Genomic DNA, 18,996 nt, shown 5'->3' on the forward strand with positions numbered 1-18,996 from the left:
CCTTTTATATTATTTTTATAATATTTATTGCAGTATTACTATTATAATCTTGTTATTCTGGAAATATATTTAAAAATCAATGGGTACCTACTCGAAATTTACTTAACTTATGTACACTTTATTACGTAAAAAGGTTTACAATCTCTTTAATGCTTCATCTTCGGGTATGTCCGCCAGCAAATGTTCTGGACAACCTTGAATTATAAGAATTCAACTAAAATGAATAACTAATTAATTTATTCAAATTTACCTCAAAACATTTATTTGTCGCCATAATATTAAACCAGATTCCTTTGAAATCCTATATTTTACACCATAGTAAATAGGTACAACGTACAACCAATATGATTGCCGGCTCTTGGAAACGAGCTAAATGAAAATAATTTACTATAAAGTTATCGAGTCTTTGGCGGAGTTGTGTCGCTGGTTATAACCGTTCAATTTTAATTATTGATAAAAAACATTACAAATTAAGCAACAATGAACAGTTTTATTGAATATTCCCCTAACAGTGATTTTTCAATTCACAATCTTCCATACGGAGTATTTACGTCTCCAAAAAATGTGAGTACCGTGATTAATCATCATTCTCGAATTCAATCTCATATTACAATTCAATGTACCTACATTATAATTCTATGGTAAAACCCTTAAGATATTTGGGTCTTAGGTGGGCAGGTAATTCATAAATTACATTGTGCCTTTTACTACACCTACCTATGTATTTTGTGTCGTGACACGCGCGTTACTTATGTATATTATATTTAATTTATACTTAGTAAAACAATTTTATTTATACCTTGTTAGTAAATATACTAAATATTCAGTTTTTACTCCTCATCACAACCGCCGTATGACGTGTATAACTGTATATCCGAGATCGAGAACGCCTTTTTTGTCCTTGTCCTTGATCGCTTTCCATAATGCTGCAAGATTTCTTATTTCTCTCCATTATATTGGATTTATAAAATTATGCAAAGTTTAAAATGGGTAAAAGTCTAAATTTGAAACATCTGATTTGAATATATCCAACACCGCCAATTGATACATCAGATACATGTGTATTATACATAATATGTAGCTTTATTATTTTATTTATATACCTAATTTAATAACTTTATCTAATCCGCAAAGCATATATGATTTGTTTATGTATCGACTGTAAATTAAAATAGATTTATATTTTCTTTAGGTGGAACCACATATTGGCGTGGCGATCGGTGAATTCATTTTAGATTTGAAAGTGATCTCTCATTACTTTACTGGTTCACTATTGGTCAAAAATCAACATGTTTTTAAGGTGATACAATATTTTTTTACTTAGTATTCACAACCAACTCAATTCATTTAAATTAATGACGAACCGAAAACGTGTTCAGCATTAAAATATTTTTAATATTCTACTAGATTTTTGTACTAAGTTACCTATCTTATTTTAAGGAAAGTACATTGAATTCCTTCATGGCATTGGGAAAAGCTTCGTGGATAGAAGCTCGTGAAACAATTCAAAGTCTTCTGAGCAAAGAAAATCCTCTTTTGCAAAATGATGTTGTTTTGCGACAAAAGTAAGATATTAAGAAGTTTGAAGTTTTTCGAAATAAATTTTGCATTAGGGGGGCATAATTTGATGTACCTAATGTGTTTTTCAAATTTTATTTTAAGAGCTTTTATTCAACAATACGAAGCATCAATGCACGTGCCTGCATCTATCGGAGATTATACAGACTTTTTTTCTTCAAAATATCATGCGACTAACACGGGCACTATGTTTCGGGGTGCTGAGAATCCGTTGTTACCAAACTGGTTGGTAACATTTTGAATTTTGACACAATTTTTAAAAATCTGTTTTTATAGATATATATTTATATAAATAAAATTAAACTTGACGAAAAACTGTTTTAGTGGAAATGTTATTTTGAATATTGTGTTAAATGAATTACCTGCTGTTTTTTCATTGGCTTTCTTGGTTTTAGGAAACATATTCCAGTTGGTTATCATGGACGATCAAGTTCCATTGTAATATCTGGTACACCTATTCGAAGACCATATGGACAAACTTTGCCAGTTGATGGTAGGTTTACTAAAATATTTTTTATTTTTTTTACAGTTCAAAACCCTTTTTACGTCATTCAAATATAAATTTGTAAATAGTATCATGGATTTTCATTATTATTATTGGAAAGACGAAAAATACTATGTACATATTATCTTTTAATTAAAGTAGGTAATAAAATATTTATTTCAGGAGCTGATCCTGTGTTTGGTCCATGTCGTTTGATGGATTTTGAACTTGAAATGGCATTTTTCGTTGGAGGTCCACCAACATCTCTTGGTAGTAGAATAAATGTGAAGGACGCTGACAACCATATCTTTGGAATGGTTCTTATGAATGATTGGAGTGGTATGTTTATTTATTTGAATTAATTTGATGAAAACACACTATTTTTATTTTTCAATTTTCAAATACGTACATATACTTACCTAATTTTACTTACAATGTTATTTCCTGTCGTTTTATTTAGCTCGCGATATTCAAAAATGGGAGTATCAACCTCTCGGACCATTTACTTCAAAGAATCTTGGCACTACAATATCACCGTGGATTGTAACTATGGAAGCCCTCAAAGCTTTTATTGTCCCCAATGTGAAACAAGATCCAATTCCATTTCCTTATCTTCGTCATGATGATGCTTTCAATTTCGACATAAATTTAGAAGTCGAGTTACAAGGTATACATGGTTCATCTCGTTACATTGTTTTATTCAATGCATAATACTAAAATAATATTTTTTTAGCCAAAGATGGTCCTGGTACAATACTAACGCGTGGAAATTTCAGTACTTTGTATTGGACTGTAAAACAACAGTTGGCTCATCACACAGTTACAGGATGTAATGTGAAACCGGGGGACTTGATGGCATCGGGAACTATCAGCGGAGAAGTTAGTTTTTTTTTTTGTATTGTTTTATAACAGTTTTTTACATTACTTACATAACTGTTTTTTTATTGTTTCTTTTTAGTCTTCGGATTCCTTTGGATCAATGCTCGAATTATCGTGGAGAGGAACTAAGCCCGTAGTTCTTAAAAATGGAGAAACACGAAGATTCTTACAAGATGGAGATACTGTTATTTTAAAAGGATTTTGTGAGGATGAAAACGGAAAGAGAATTGGATTTGGAAATTGCGCAGGAAAACTACTTCCCGCTGTTGAATTTGTTTGATTTTTGAACTATTGAGATAAACGTTTTATATACTTAATATAAATCTATTGGCTTATAATAAAAACTTTACCATTTGTTATCGTGATTGATTAAAAAAAATAAAAAATATTCGATTTGTTCGATTTTGTTTCGGACCAAGAGGACCCAATTTCAATGACTGAAAATAAATGCGTATTAAAAAAAAACAAAAGAAATTATTAAGTTCATAATATTTATAATTAGGTGTATTGCATCGCTAGAATGTGCGTCCTCTTGATTATTGGTTTCCTTTTAAAAATTCGGTAAGTAGACCCAGTGCGATTATGAATGCTCTTGCAGAGGTAGAGAAAGCATTGATAGCTATAATTAGTACTTAAATTACGTTCTAATATCGCGTTCTCTACTTTTTTGAGAGCATTCAGAAAACTAGCACTGTTTTAGTATTTGCTTATTTCGAGGGGTTTGGGCTTGATGGGTAAGAAATTGAATTTTGCTCGTCCTTCATATGTTGTGGATTAATTAATGTACCAAAAAAGAATTTTACATAGTAACACTACTAATATCGTTTGACCAAACCGACGAAACTGGAATTACAAGTAAAAATAAAAATCTTTAAATTTAGTACCTACCGCTGTACCAAAGTATCCTACTAGTTAGTTTTTTCTTTGGCAATCTTTGACGTGTCGTTTGTCTTTGACTTTTATCATTTTTCATAGAAAAAATACGTCAAATTTTTGTTCGTGAATTTAATGGGTGTTTCGGTCGCACGTGTTTTTATTTATAATTATTATAAATGCAAAGTAATATAAACATGTTTTAGAATCGAGTATCTTACAAGATTGTGTTTAAGTGTTTTTTTTTACCATTTACCATTATATATGACATTTAACGCAGTTCCCACGTTCATCTTTGAGCCGGGATGTCGTCGAATGAAAATAAATATTCAGTGTAAAATCTCACTCGCAGTTTTTTTAGATCTAAAGATTTATAAGTGTTTGGTTTAACAATCATGGAAACCTCACGAAATAACTCCTCAAAGCCAAATTCTTCGCTTCAACTGCTACAATCGTACGATAGTTCAGATTCATGTGATGACGCAGACGATGCCAATCATAACAATGTCGAACAAATCAACCCAATTCGCCAAAAGGACACTAAGTTAAGTTTAGGAGATGTCATCAAGTCTCAAAGCATCGAATCTGATGCATTATCAACCGCGGAGAGCAATCAATCGTTTTCAATCGATTCTGAAATGGACAACGTAATTGCTAACGACAACGCTCTCGTCGACGATCTAGTACAAAAAAACAATTATAAAAATATTAGCGAACACGGACCCGTGGATGGTGATTCAGTTTCCGAAGAGCAGATGGCGGATTCCGCGTGCAGTGCGGTTCCAGAAGTGAAGAATGACGCGATCGACTGTGATAAAGAAGCTGCCAGGTGGAGTAGTAATGATCACGGATTAAACAGTACTGATGACAGTTCTCAAGAGTCGGAGAGTGACTCCAGCGAGTGGGAGAGCCTGAAGGGTGCTGATGTCACTAGCGATAGGTATTTACTTTACTCATCATTACTTTCAATGTTTTTTTGTGTTATGTTTTTTTCCCTAAGTGAGGTCATATGTACATAACGATGTGGGGTCATATGTTCAAAAATGTGTGTTCATATGCACACCAATCGTGATTTCTTTAAATTTCTTAGATTTTTCACAGCTGTTCTAATGCAAAATGAGTTTTTCTGTGTTTTGCTGTGGGTTGTTTGCACTCTTTTCTGACGTTACGAATTGCATTACAGAGTCCATCATTATCCATACCTCAATGGTGGGTGCTGTAATGCGATCCGAGATGTCTCAGTAAAACTCAATTCATTACTTTTGTAAGTGACTTCTTGCACTAATCCAACAATATAAAATAGCTAACCTAGTACCTACTATGCTACATATGTTTATGAATATAAACATAGTTTTTATTTTCTATTGTTATTGTTGTAAAAGTTATAAACATCGTTCTATAATGTATTTCTTAGAATAAAATTTTTAGTATTTATTTTACAACCTGCAAGTTGGCATATTACAATATATTCAAGTATTTTTAATTCTTGATAAGAGCTTGTGATTGATATATAGATTTATAAAAAATATTGACTTCTATCTTAAATAAATAGCATTAAATTTATGTTCAGTTTCTGTTTTTTTATCATTTTACTCATTAATAAGATGAACTTATCAAGAGAGAGTATTTGTGCAAATTACTTTTCATTATTGTAAGTAATAATTGTTGTTTTGATGAATTAATATAAAGATAACAGGAAGAATTCAATAAAATATTATCTTTACATTTTAGTGTTTCAGACAGTAAGTGTGTATTTGAAATGTGGGATCAGAACTATTAATATTGTTTGAAAGAAAAAACAATAATGAGGAAGTTCTGTGGTTTTTTTTATTTATTTTTTATTTGTTAATAGACTATGAAACTAACCCAATTTTTTTATGTTTCGTATTATCATGACTATGATTTTTTAAAGCTTTGTAATTTTGAAATGACTTCTCCCATGTCATCACGAGTTGGTGTCGGTGAGTTGTGCTGACAGTGTGTAAGAAGACATTTTTTTCGTACAATTTTCCATAGCACTGAACTTCCTCATTAGTAAATTTGAACGCAATAAAAAAAAAACTCCGTTGTTCATTCTCAAGTTGATATTTTATTTTAAATTTACTCAATAATACTACATTTTGTGTAATTGATATTATGACTTTTTTAACTCTGTGTTTTTAGATATAAAATAAGTCATGGTTTCTGCAGCTTCCGAGTTTTGATTCTTGTGAGGTCACATTAATTTATTTTAGTTTCTTAAGCCTGGGTGTACTATAATAATGGGGCCCCTTGGCTTGTATTGCATTTTTTTTTTTTAATGCCACATGCTAACTTTTATACAGTGATGTAAAATATTTGCCTATTGATTTGTGTTTTAATTTTGACTCCTAAATGATTTCAGTGATGAAGCTAATTCTAATACTAAGATGGTCTCATCTGCCAAGAAGTTGGTGGCCCCCAAGGTGAAAGGAGAACTAGATTTAGAAGATTTACCTCTCATACAAGACCTTACCATATCGGTACCTGATAAGGAATGTATTTTAATAGGAACTATTTATGATATTGTGGACCGTCTAGGTATGTATCACGATAATCAATCTATAATGTATCGTCTTTCTACATATTTATATAATTAGTTATTTATTTTTTTAACCATTTTTTATACAATTTAAGAAATATAGCTAGTTTTTCTCTAAGAGAATGGATAAACAAAATCAAACTCAAAACATGCTTAGTCATGTTTCGAAATGTAAGTCTCATTGTGTACTTTTAAACAATACTTTAACTTATTCAAACACAGTTTTTCAAGATCAGTAAAAATACAATCACGATACAGTAAAACCGCGATATAGGGAAAAATGACGTACCGTAAAACGGGGTTAAATTGCACCATCAAGGGTAACATTGCATCAAAAAAAAAAAGTTTTTAGAGACACCTGTTGTCATTGCTACTAACAATAACTCATTGTTTCTCCAAATATTCAATGGATGTCACTTTTCACTCTTACCTAAGGTTATTTTCCATTCAATATGGTACTTTAGTACTGAGCGATTAGCGGTTTGGGTTGGCTGTGCAGTTTTTATGAATAATTTCTATAGGTAATTCTTATCACATCTTCAACAGTGTATATCATTCTAAGGTGAGTAAAGTGGTTTCGTATGTTGAATTTTGTCATGTATTTGATAATACCAGTATTTCTTACTAAATTTACCAAAAAATATTAATATTAATATTTCCATGTCCATGTGGAATCTATTAAGATACTGAAGGAAAAAAAAAGTGATGCAATGTCACCCCGCCCTAGGGCTTACTTTGCATCATTTTTCAAAAAATTATAGCTTGTATATGAAACTACAAAATATACTTATAACCACAAAAAAGTAAAGGAAATATATTATATAACCATGACATTTATTGTCAAAAACACTACTCATCTCCTCGATGAAAAAAATCATTATAGCTGAAAAGTTATTAAAAAGTGATGCAATTTAACCCCGTTTTACGGTATATAAAAAAAAAAATCTAAATTTATTCTCTAAAACCAATATTTCATACAAAAATGCATTTATATAACGAAATTCCGTTAATATGTATAACAAAATCATTTTTGTTCCGTACGAAAAAATGCCAATACATTTACGCAAATTTATAACGAAATATAATATAATGTTAAAATATGAAAATATTATTTCGCACTTTCAAAGCCACGCCCCCGCTACATCTGCCATATGCAAATGGTTTTATGGCCTTTTCGGCGGCGGTCTATCGGCACCCAGAACAGTCAAAGCTTCTTGATGACTAATGGTGGGAATAATCCAATTAAAATAATTGAAATATTCGATAAAACAGTCGAAAGGGTCGAGACATTTCGAAATGTTTACAATTAATTGAGTTCACTCGGACTTAACAAAATATAATCAAGATATCTCGAGTGAATTCATTCCAAATGGTTTGCCGATACAATCGAGATATGAATTTGGACTTGACATTTTGAGAGAATTCATTCATTAATATGAAAAGTTTACTCGGACTAAGTCAATATTTTTACTTTGAATGATTGGAAGGCGCTTTTTGGGAAATACATTTGATGAGTTCTGTCTGACATGACATTTCGAAAGCAATGGTAATTGATTTTAGTGATCTTTCGGAAGTGTAAAATATTGTTCCTGTTCAATAAAATTCAAGTATGTAATGTTAAATACATTGCATAAAAAATAATGATATTGAAGAAAACGGGCTCAGAATGTTTGTATTCCTCCGTAATATAATTACGTATTACATAAAAGTATTAAATGTAAGATATAGTTATTCATTTGCAGCGACGGAAATAAATAGTTTGTAGAAAAATCGGGGATAGAATCACCAATACACAAACGTTTTCCAGTATGTGCGTGTGTATGTATGTAAGCGCGTGTGTGAAGGAAACCCTCCGAACCTCTCCGAATACTGCTGAGTGCGTCAGTCCGTCTGTTTTGTTTTTTGAAGCCGCGCAACATTTTTTTGCGACGGCGCGGAACATATACATACCTAGTATGTTTTTTTTTCATTATATGTGGGAATTCGTTATTACGAATTTTTTTTTTTGGTCCCTTGGATTTCCTTATTTGTATCTTATTTCTAGCGTGTTTGGAAAATCAATGCACTGTTAAGTTAATAAAATCATAGTTAACAAAACATAACTTAATTTCTATTTTAGTAATTGTTGAGGCATTCCCGAATAAACCTGCCCTGGATTTAGACACTGTGTTATTTCTGGACGAAGGAGCTAGAACACTTGGACAAGTTTATGATGTTTTTGGACAGGTGTGAAATTATGAATTATTTTGCTATTTTTAAACCTTGAAATTCTAATAAGATTTATCATAAATAATTATTGATGATTTTTTGTAAAAAAGACAATGTAAATATGTACTTACGACTGATAATTATATTTATTGTTTTTGAAATTTTTAGGTTTTCCAACCATTTTACTGCGTCCGCTTTAATTCTAAGGAACATATAAGTGAAAAAGGAATTGTGTTTGGGATGTGCGTTTATTGTGCGCCCAAAACTGAACACACAAATCTTGTCTTTGTTTCGGAATTGATGAGGTAAAAATGACCACCATCCAAAGTACTTAAGTCATAAATAAGTTGCTGAGTTGAGTCATTCTTTTTATTACTGTTAATTTCTAGGAATAAAGGATCGGATGCATCCTGGAAGGACGATGTGGAACCTCCTCCGCAGTTTTTAGAATTCTCCGATGATGAAGAAGAGAGAAAAGCAAAGCACGCTCTCAAAGAACAGAAGAAGAAGGCTGCAGCGGCCAATGCTGGTGTCGCTGAAGTGGGTGAATCTTCCGAGAGCTGTGCCAATAAACGCCACAAACCTACGCCTTTCGAAGAGAAGATGAATAAGAAGAATCTCCAAAAGACTGCGGAGTTTAATAGAAGGAATCAGCCAATACAAAATGTTAGTGTTGGTTTTGGCCGTGGTCGCGGTCGCGTTCCTCCAAACAACCCTTTCGGGCTGCGGTACGATCCTACCTCCCAGCCCGCTCCATCGGACATCCAGTGGGCACAGAACAATAGTTACTATGTCGGTGGAAATCCGTTTGACTTTGCTCAACCTCGATTTAGGATTGGTGGGCAGCTGGAGGCTCCGAGATTACCTCAGAGGGTTCCTCGTTCTCCGTTTCTAGTCAATAGGGCCCGATTCACATCCTTCCCTCCTCCCGGGCTGTGGTTTGTTAATAGGGCTCCCGGCTCCCCATGGCCCCCTCCACCCCCCCCTGGATTTCCCGGGTCGTAGATCCTTAAGCCATTACTTTAGTATTAATTAGTTTTTCGCAAACATATTTATGCATTCCCATTTGTTGGTTTTGTTTGAAACGTGAATTTAAAATGATCTTAATAAATTGGTAGGTGGTCTCCCTTTAAACATTTATTTATATTTTTATTTAGCTTTCTTAATTATTTATGTTTTCCAAATATTTTGGACCGTCTGTACATATTTCCTTTCTTTTAATATCTACAGGAATCCGTGTAGGCATTTGAAAGCTTTAAATGAATTAATCAACTGGATAACATCTAAACAAGATTGTAATGTGTCTCACTTTGAATATTTTCTATTCTTTATGTTCTCTTTGCTATGAATGTTCATTAACAGAAAGTATACATTATTGTTCATTTTATATATCAATGTATGGCTACTACAAGTTGTCTCCACGGTTTCTTTGTCCTCTCTTGCTTAATCTTTCATTCTTCCAGAGGACCTGTAACCTGAGATCTGCCAAAGGAGGTAGTCATTAAATTATATATAGCATGTATAATATTGGACGACATGTTTGCTGTATAAACCAAAACTTTACCTTATAGGTAGAGAAATGAAAAAACAAAATATTGTTACATTTAAAACCAGTCTATGAATACTTTTACAGTTAGAATTTAGTAGGGACCGCCATCTTTGTTTTTATTTTATCCTATTTTTCTTTGTACTCACATATGTATGTAATGGTGTTATGTATGTTAAATTTGAGAAAATTGATAAAAACTTATTTTTATAACCGCCATTATAGTAATCCTTCATTGTAGATGTTGTCATTATACGTCCTTATGTATATAAGACAAAGTCTTAGTATTTTTCATGCCAGTTAATAGATAGTTTACTCTTATTGCAAAACCGTTCCTCAAGTCCAGGATTTACTAACACTTTATCCGTAGTTAGTGAGGGATTCTACTGAACTATTTTTTAATTCCCCGTACGTATTTTAAAACTTTAAATTTATCCTTTTAATATTCTTACGCTACATATTGTGTCGACATCTATAGAGTTAAAATATTTCTGTTCCTGTATATATTTAAATAGCCTTTCAATCCAAAAATTTGTATAAAAATACATATTTATGATGAGATAAAACATAACTGCACATATTATTTTGACTACATTCATTTTAGTCAACTTACATAAATAATTATTCTTGAATTCAATGGGAAATATGTTTCCGATTAAGTTCAAAAACAATTTTATAACTGTATCATAGAAACTAAATATTTTATAAGTAATTTCTTTCAATATTTTACATATTTAATATTTAGTTTTATGGTTTATTTTCTTTATTGTTGTCTTTCAAATGTTTTATTATAAAACATCCCATGTTTGTGCAAAATTCAATATTAATCTGATTGTTTTATTTATACCAAGACTTATAGGGCCTTACTTAATAACCTGGTATAAAGTTACGCCTAGCCATAGTGGCAGAATAAGGATGGGAATACCATCCTTATCATAGTGGTAAAATAAGGTTGGTATTCCCATGCTAATTTTACCACTATCCCTAGGCGTAATTTTATATCAGGTTTATAAGTAAGGCCCCAAAATGATTAATTAATCACCCAGGTCAATAATGGAATCGGCACCTTTTTTTAAAAATATTTATTTTTATGATTTGTTTTACTAATGTAAGGATATACAATACACCTTATTGTAGGTATCATGCTTATAGTAAAGTTAAGACCCGTCTGCATTATCTATTTAAATACTACATAGTAATGTATTTACATGTACCTAACATTGTTAGTATTTATGGAATTAATCTTTACTAATAGAATGCTATTTAACCTTGTGACACTTTAAATTAAGCAATAGCTAGAATTTATTCATGTAATTCTTTGTATTTTTTTATGCATGCACAAGAAATCTCTAGTAAATGAGTAGTTTTTTAAATATGAAACTATTATATGTTAATATTGTATACCTATAAGTAGCTTTTAAAGTGTACACTTTGTTTTATTAAGATGTTTGTGTTTAATTTACTTGGTGATTAACCGCACAAACACATAAAGATTATGAACAAGATATATAATTTGTTTATGTAAGATGAATGCAAAAATATCTAAAATATTAATTTCCATTTAAAATCAGTGATTTTGAATAAGAAACTTATGATAGTTGCATTAGTCTCTTACATTGATAATGTTTGCTGTTTTCCACTTTACCTACAGAGGTATATAATATTTCGTTGGGTTTCTGGAATAAGTTGGTACTTATAAATTTTCAAAAAGGAGATGTCTTTATAACTGGCATCATATAATCTTAATTTAAAAAGTTTATAAAAATATTTCTTTTTTTTTTAAATACAAAATAAAATATTTTATAATATTCAACTTGCTGTTTTTTTTTTTTTTAACTCTTAAAAGGCTGTTTTACAAAATTGCTTTACACGAGGTAATGTAACGTCATGTTACCTCAAGCAAAAGACAATATTCTGAAGTTCAGACATTTGAAAAAAAAAACATAGAGGCACACTGTTAAATAATTCCTTTTCTATAATTTATAAAAATTGTAATATTATTTAGGCCCATTATTGCAAAATAAATTTAAAATCATAAATACTAATGTAAACTTCCGCTAAATGCCAATAACTGACTGATTGAAGAGAATTAATGAATTTCTTCTCTTGTGTTGTCTCTTTCACATAAACACCGGCCACATAACAGCACCTCTAAACGGTACAGGATATAATGGATGGATGTCAATTTTTATATGTTTTAAAGTAATAATGGCATCGGACAGGAGTTCACATGATCCACATTTCTGTTGAACAAAATTGGACATTAAGGCAGTACTTTCCAAGATACCTGGAGGCTTATTCTGTCACAATTTAGTTTCATAAGTTCGTTCGTTTGTCATATATCCATCTCACCCTAACGCAATCAAAATCATATTTCGCTCTTGTTCCCCCTTACGAATGAATTGACAAAACGAATTAGTTACAGACTAAGGCCACTGAACAAAAAAAAACATACCGGAGATAAAGGATGGATATCACTGGAAGTGAAGCGATAATTTAATATGAATGAAAACCATCATGGGGCTTACGGCTTATTGGCTGGTTTAAGTGGTCACTTTATGCACTGTAACATTCACCATTCTGCCTAAGTTAAAACATCCACATTTCCTCAACTCTTCCATCTGTTGACTTTTAAGAGCTGAAACCTTTATCATGTGGGTGAGATTCATTCGGCTGAACCAATTCAAATTTAGATCCGTATTACTCCCTAGGGAGGAAATCCAGCTTGTCTGCAAACATCTGAACATACTCAAAACATTGTTGAATTAACTAACCGGTAAAAGAAGAAGTATAAAAACTGGAAAATTGTTTTCAGGCATTGCCTAGTGAATTAGTTCAGCTGGATGAATCTCACCCGCACAATAAAGGTTTCAGCTCTTTTTCCGATATTATGTCCGAGAGGTTTGAAAATTTTAAAATGTCAAATCAAAACTTCAATTTTTGACATTCATCCTTTTATATCCTGTACTCTTCATATGTATTATATATTTTGCTTGTGTTGAGTTGTTCCTATGGTTGGTTTTTCATATGTACCATATAAAATATAGAAAGATATTGATTTGGAATTTCACCAGCAGCTGTTTTAACTGTATATAGTGTGTTATCGGATACATATTAGCTTTAATTGTGCCATTTTTAGTTTTCTTGAAATATTATTTTTAAACATTTCGGTATCATTGATATTGGTGACCAAATGCCATTTCAATTACATGATAAATTATTTCGACATTCGTTTAGAAGCATAATTATTATGCTTTACAAAATCAGTTCCTATTATTTCTGAGCATAATGTGAATTTTATAACTTGAGAATTGGGAAATATTACTCTTTTTAAAATTATGACTTAATAAGAGCATATGAAATACCTACAAACAAAAATAAAAAATCTTGTGCTTATTAGTAGTATAAAAAATATTTTTAAATTTATAATTTTGAACTCCCGGAAAAATGCTTCATTGCATCGGCCACGTACCTTTATGTCACAATTCGCATGAAATTTTGACGCTTTGTCATTCCAGTACATACTTTGTATGAAGAGACGTCGTATATTATTTCATCGGCGTTCATTTACATACATTAGTGATTTTACATTTATTTTTGTGTATTATGTTACTAGTTTCCAGATGCACAGCGAATATATAATTCACAATGTCAAAATTCTTCGTAAAACCACGCGACAATAATAGCCCACATAAATAGTGAGAAAAATGCCAAACATTGTTGACGAACATAAATCAAACGAAATTAATTTTATTTTTTAAATTATGGATGAAAACATTCCACAATATCCAAATTGATTTTGAAAACAATTAATTTTTCTAAATACATTTCACATATTTTTATCCGTATTTGTGATATTTCCCTATTGTTTCTTATAACAAAAATTACACAGTCCCTATAGTTGTAAACCTTATTTAGAGTAATAAATATATATAGATGATGTGAGAACTTTGATATAGTACAGTGTGAAGTATTTTTTCAGAATTTGTTATTTTGCCATTGTTGTGACAAAATTGAACTATTTTTCTGTTAATTTCTCATTCATCCCAAATTTATTATTCGATTACATTAAAAAAATAATGTTTTTTTAGTATGTTCAAAAAGTTGTAATTTTTAAAACATTGTGTCAATAAAGTATATGAACATGTAACAACTAATTGAATCAAACTTCAGAACTGTGGAAATTGTGAATTTTGTAATCTTCAAAATTTAGGTTTGTTATCTGTAATCTTCAAAATTTAAGTTTGCATTATTTGAACTTACAAATGATTATACGTGTATATTTTACGCTACAGGCACTCGTTATAGCAAACACTAATACATATTTTGGTGAACTGATTTCTGTAGTTTGTTAAAAAAAGTACCCATTTTTAATGTCATTATTTTTGTTCTCTGACATCTTTCTATTATTTTTATTTAAAACAGCTTGATATAATTGCATTTCAAATTTCCATTGGGTTGAAAAATTTAACACTGTCTTATTTTATAAGTGATCTATATAAGTATTCAATGCCATATTTTGTTAAAATCAAAAACAGTCTACACAGGTTTGGCAAGTGAAATGATCCAAATCACTCATAATGTATTACAAACGTACTTAGTTACAATGAGTAATTTACATAATATTCTAATGTGATTGAATTTTCTTAATAAATATTGCTTGCATTATTTGTAGTATTCCTAATGAATAATAACAGCCACATACACATGTGTAAAATTTAAAGTGTGTAATGGAAAATTTAGTCCAATGTACTACTAACTCAATTTAAAATTAAGTACCTATTATTCTATTTTTTTATTACTTGAAAGCTATAAACTGGAGTTTAAATATCCAAAGTTTATTTACCTTACCAATATTTACATGTAACTTGCCAATATAATATATGTAGGTGTTGTTTATTTGAACTTCAGATACTATAGTAAAATATTATACATATTGACAGTCCCAATACCTATTCAGACAACTCCAAAATTCTATGATTTCTTGAAAAAAATATTTTAGAGGACTTCATTGTTAGAAACAGGTTTGTTATAAGTGTAATATTTGAGATATTTACTAGTACTGTTATGTTTACTATGTATATTGTCGGTTCAAAGGTAAAACTCATTAAGGTTTGTTGCATTGAAAAAAAGTTAAATAATTGTTACATTTTTATAAAAATTAAATGCATGAAAAAAATAATTCAAGCAACCAATATGTAATATTTTTCGGAAAACGCATCTATTATTCAACCTTTTTTTATGCAGCTTTCCCGGTAGCATTTGTTAAAAAATATGAGTTGATATTCCTTTTAAATCTAAATCAAGAAATTATCACTTGGTATTTTTATTAAAAAATAATGGATGTATTTCATAAATAAATTATAAAAACTTTGAATTTAACCATCATTTTCAAACTTAAAATCAAATTGAAACTTAACTGTGAGTGAGTGAGTGAGTTTTACCTATGAACTGATGATATATAAATATATACTCATTAAAACCAAAATGTAATACTTGAAGGTGCCCAGGTGTTTTGTCTACATGGACAGTTTTCTTTCAAATGTAAGTTACTGAACTTAAAATTCTGAACTTTATTAGTATTACATTTTTTTTAGTTTACTTTTGTTATAATTTTAAAAATTTATTTTACCAAAGATGTGTATTCTTCTTATCTTTTGCAAATGCATTAACATCCATTGAGAAGTCGTTAAACATAAAATATAATTATGTAATATTTGAAAAAAAATCCTTTGGCTACAATACACTTCTCTTTAATGGGTATGGAGTAAGTTATTTTATTATTGGTATGTTTGACAATATCTGGAGTATTCTATCTAATAGAAATTACCTTTAACTGTCTTCAAAATATTTTTGCAAATAAATGTTTTTTGGTTGGAAATTGCCTTTTTTCATTTGAATAAAAAAGTAAATATATCTACCAAATCAAATTTATCACCCTGGGTGGAAACCAATATTTGTACAAACCTTTTCCTTTCTTTCATGAAAATGGTTTTATCTATGTAGGAAATCGAATTAGGAAGCGTTTCAATACACCAAGACTCATAACATTGATTCAATATAATTATTATATTTTTGTTTCATGCTTGTAAAAGTTATACAAATTCCAATGATTAAAGTTAGGTTTAAAAATCAAACTTAAAAAGTTCTAGTTATGTACAAGATCGGGTGAAACTGGCTTACATCGACTGTTAAGATAGTGAGAGAATACACTTTTTTGTAAGCAAAAGGTTTAGTTTAACCATGTTCTTATAGATTCATCATCATTCCATGTCCGCTCCCTTCCTTCCGCTCCATGGTATCCACAAAGAGCCTACATGCATCTCTGTCGGCCGCTAACTCTTTTGCGTCCTCCCAAGTCAGGTTCTTGTCCCGAAGTTCTGACATAAACTGTCAGCAGTGGACGTTCAGGACGTCGAGAACCTGATGCCTTGTAAAGTAGGCAAGCGTGGATTAGATTAGAGTGACCCAATATTTTATTAGTCTTGTGAAAAGTAATTAAATATTGCAAATCAACAGAAAAACCAAAGCGCAGGTGGCTAACTGGCAGGAGCGAACCGTGTATAGAAGCGATTATGCACAGCTTACCATTATATTTGACTAACCATAATAATGTTTTATTGTAACATTATTTACAGAAAAACAAATAAATAATTACTATTTATTTTAAATAATTTCCACCGTTTGTATTTTTATCCTAAATATAAATTTTAATAAAGCGCGCCCGGCGCCTGTGGTGAGCCAAGAAACTAGCCGATTATTCCAGCTTATTTTTTCATACAAATAAGTATACTATATTTTTAATGTATTAACCCCAGTGCGGGTTTTTTCTCCTAGATTAAACTTGCAGATTACACAAATTATTTGAAGGTTTTTGATTTGGAAAACAGTATTTCAAACATTTTTTCTTAAGGACTATTTTTCTTTGAGATGGTACTTTTGACATAAAACCATAATTACTTTCATGCGTCATATTGCAGGACATATAGCACTCCACGCGGCCGTTTTTAGCACTAGTAATTACTAGAACAATGCGGCCAGTTGACATTTCAATTGAATACCTAATATCGACTGAATTCATAGTGGTATTTTTTAATGAATTATATATTAAAGTAATGGATAATATATCACGAAGTTACATAGTTTGAGTTGATTTCATGGATGAGAGTTGTTGTATCACACAGAACCACAGAAAAATATCAATTTATGGTATATATTACTTCCATTATATTATGTACCTCCTATGTAGGTACAAATATATGATATTTTGTTATAGCTTACTTGTAAATAAAATCACCATTCGCCACTGCTAACTGGGATATTGAAGGTGAAATGAAATACAGATTCATTCGAAGATTTTAACGAGTTTTCTCCACTCTCAGCTCACGTAACACAAAGGATGCGATCAACTGATCAATCTTTAAGTGCTATATCAGAGACGACCAGAATCCAATAGTTTGACATTATTTTTTAAAAAGATTTTGATTAGAAGAAATGACCTTTATTTATGTATTTATTATTAATTCAAATTATTATTAACTAACTATTGTCTACATACAGATAAAGTTGAAATTAAAAACATAAGGGACAAAACAATACACAACAGAGCTTTGATTTATTTAGCGCTCTTTTAAATCATCATAGATACTGAAAAAGTTCAGGGTCGCGATTGCAAACGCCATCTTCATCGGTATAAAGTAATATTGATATTTATGTACAAAAATGTGAAAAAAAAAATGGATACATATTCTATTTTTCATGCAGAAAACTTAATTTTACTTTGTTGATGGAATTGCAAATAATTGTTAACTTCCTATTGTAAATACAGGCCCAGATCTTATCCCGAGTTTACTATACGACAAAGATGTGGACATTGGTGTATTCAGAGCATAGTTTGTTCTATGCTGATCGAGGAACAGTTTCTCAACCTACAGCTCGGGACATTGAAGATTATTAGTCCCAGTAGTGATGGTGCATCTAATATGCTGAATATACAAAGAGAGCCAATGTATTTATTTTTTATTCTTAATGATTTTTCCCAAGAATTTATACCGTGAATTATATAGTCAAAGTAAATATTTATTTTTTATTGCGAATGATTTCCCTAAGAATTAATAGCATAAATAATGGGGGCTTGCGATACCTCCGGTAACTTAACAAGGAATTGCGTTGAGATTTTATGGTACCAGAAGGTTTCTGGTACGTTTATCAAAATACTCATTAAAATTGACAGGTGGTGATGAATGACAACTACTTACAAACATACTATTTTGTCAACGGAGAAGATGGCTTTCAATAGACCGAGTGCTCCAGACATAATTTAAAAAATATTCATTCTAATTATATAGCGCTAGGACATAGACCTCAAAATTAAATTTATGAAGCGCAATTCAAATTTTAAGGAACCGACCGCACGAAACGTTTGAGTTTAGGTGAGGACCGACCTCGACTCACCTTAAATTTTGAGGAACTTGCATACGGGTCTTTCTGCCAACACACAGAAATACTTATCGCCCATTTAAAAATTCCTTTACTAAAAACAGCTTTTATTACTTCTATACCTGTTATAATATTAAAAACCAATAAACAAAATACTACATAAATAAAAGTTTTTATACCTACCTGCCTTACCGGTCTGCAAAATTGTTCTATTTTCACCGGTCAGCAGGTTCAAAAAGATTGAGAAACACTGTTATAGACTATGGAGGCCTATCCATATGTTACATGATTGATGGTAATAGTAGGTGTATCGAATAGTAATGTACAAAAAAAATATTGAGGTATAAGCGGGAGCTACAAAGGTTACTTTCTATAATAATTGCAATTGTATGAGAAAAACAAACGATGGTAGGATTTAGAATTTTATTT

General features: G+C 30.8%; 2 protein-coding genes across 3 annotated transcripts; both read left to right on the forward strand.

Annotated features, from left to right (window-relative positions):
* The first annotated feature begins 386 nt into the window (after positions 1-386).
* On the forward strand, positions 387-3,415 carry Faa (fumarylacetoacetate hydrolase). 2 transcript variants are annotated; one of them, XM_088238540.1, is made up of 9 exons: positions 387-564; positions 1,193-1,300; positions 1,441-1,565; positions 1,663-1,803; positions 1,974-2,071; positions 2,246-2,401; positions 2,523-2,729; positions 2,796-2,941; positions 3,021-3,415. In XM_088238540.1, exons 1-9 carry the CDS (start codon positions 481-483, stop codon positions 3,219-3,221), a joined length of 1,266 nt encoding a protein of 421 aa, XP_088094666.1. In that variant the 5' UTR covers positions 387-480; the 3' UTR covers positions 3,222-3,415. The 2 variants fall into 2 exon arrangements, with proteins under 2 accessions (XP_088094666.1, XP_088094672.1); XM_088238546.1 differs by lacking the exon at positions 387-564 and adding an exon at positions 712-990.
* A 462-nt stretch (positions 3,416-3,877) lies between these two features.
* LOC148284534 (uncharacterized) lies at positions 3,878-10,175 on the forward strand. The gene is made up of 5 exons (XM_088238528.1): positions 3,878-4,754; positions 6,198-6,373; positions 8,494-8,600; positions 8,751-8,887; positions 8,972-10,175. Exons 1-5 carry the CDS (start codon positions 4,210-4,212, stop codon positions 9,585-9,587), a joined length of 1,581 nt encoding a protein of 526 aa, XP_088094654.1. The 5' UTR covers positions 3,878-4,209; the 3' UTR covers positions 9,588-10,175.
* The last annotated feature ends 8,821 nt before the right edge of the window (positions 10,176-18,996 follow it).

This window comes from Micrasema longulum, unplaced genomic scaffold (assembly GCF_059751315.1).
Source record: "Micrasema longulum isolate JH-2025_06_02 unplaced genomic scaffold, ASM5975131v1 h1tg000112l, whole genome shotgun sequence".
In the NCBI taxonomy this organism is placed as follows: domain Eukaryota; kingdom Metazoa; phylum Arthropoda; class Insecta; order Trichoptera; family Brachycentridae; genus Micrasema; species Micrasema longulum.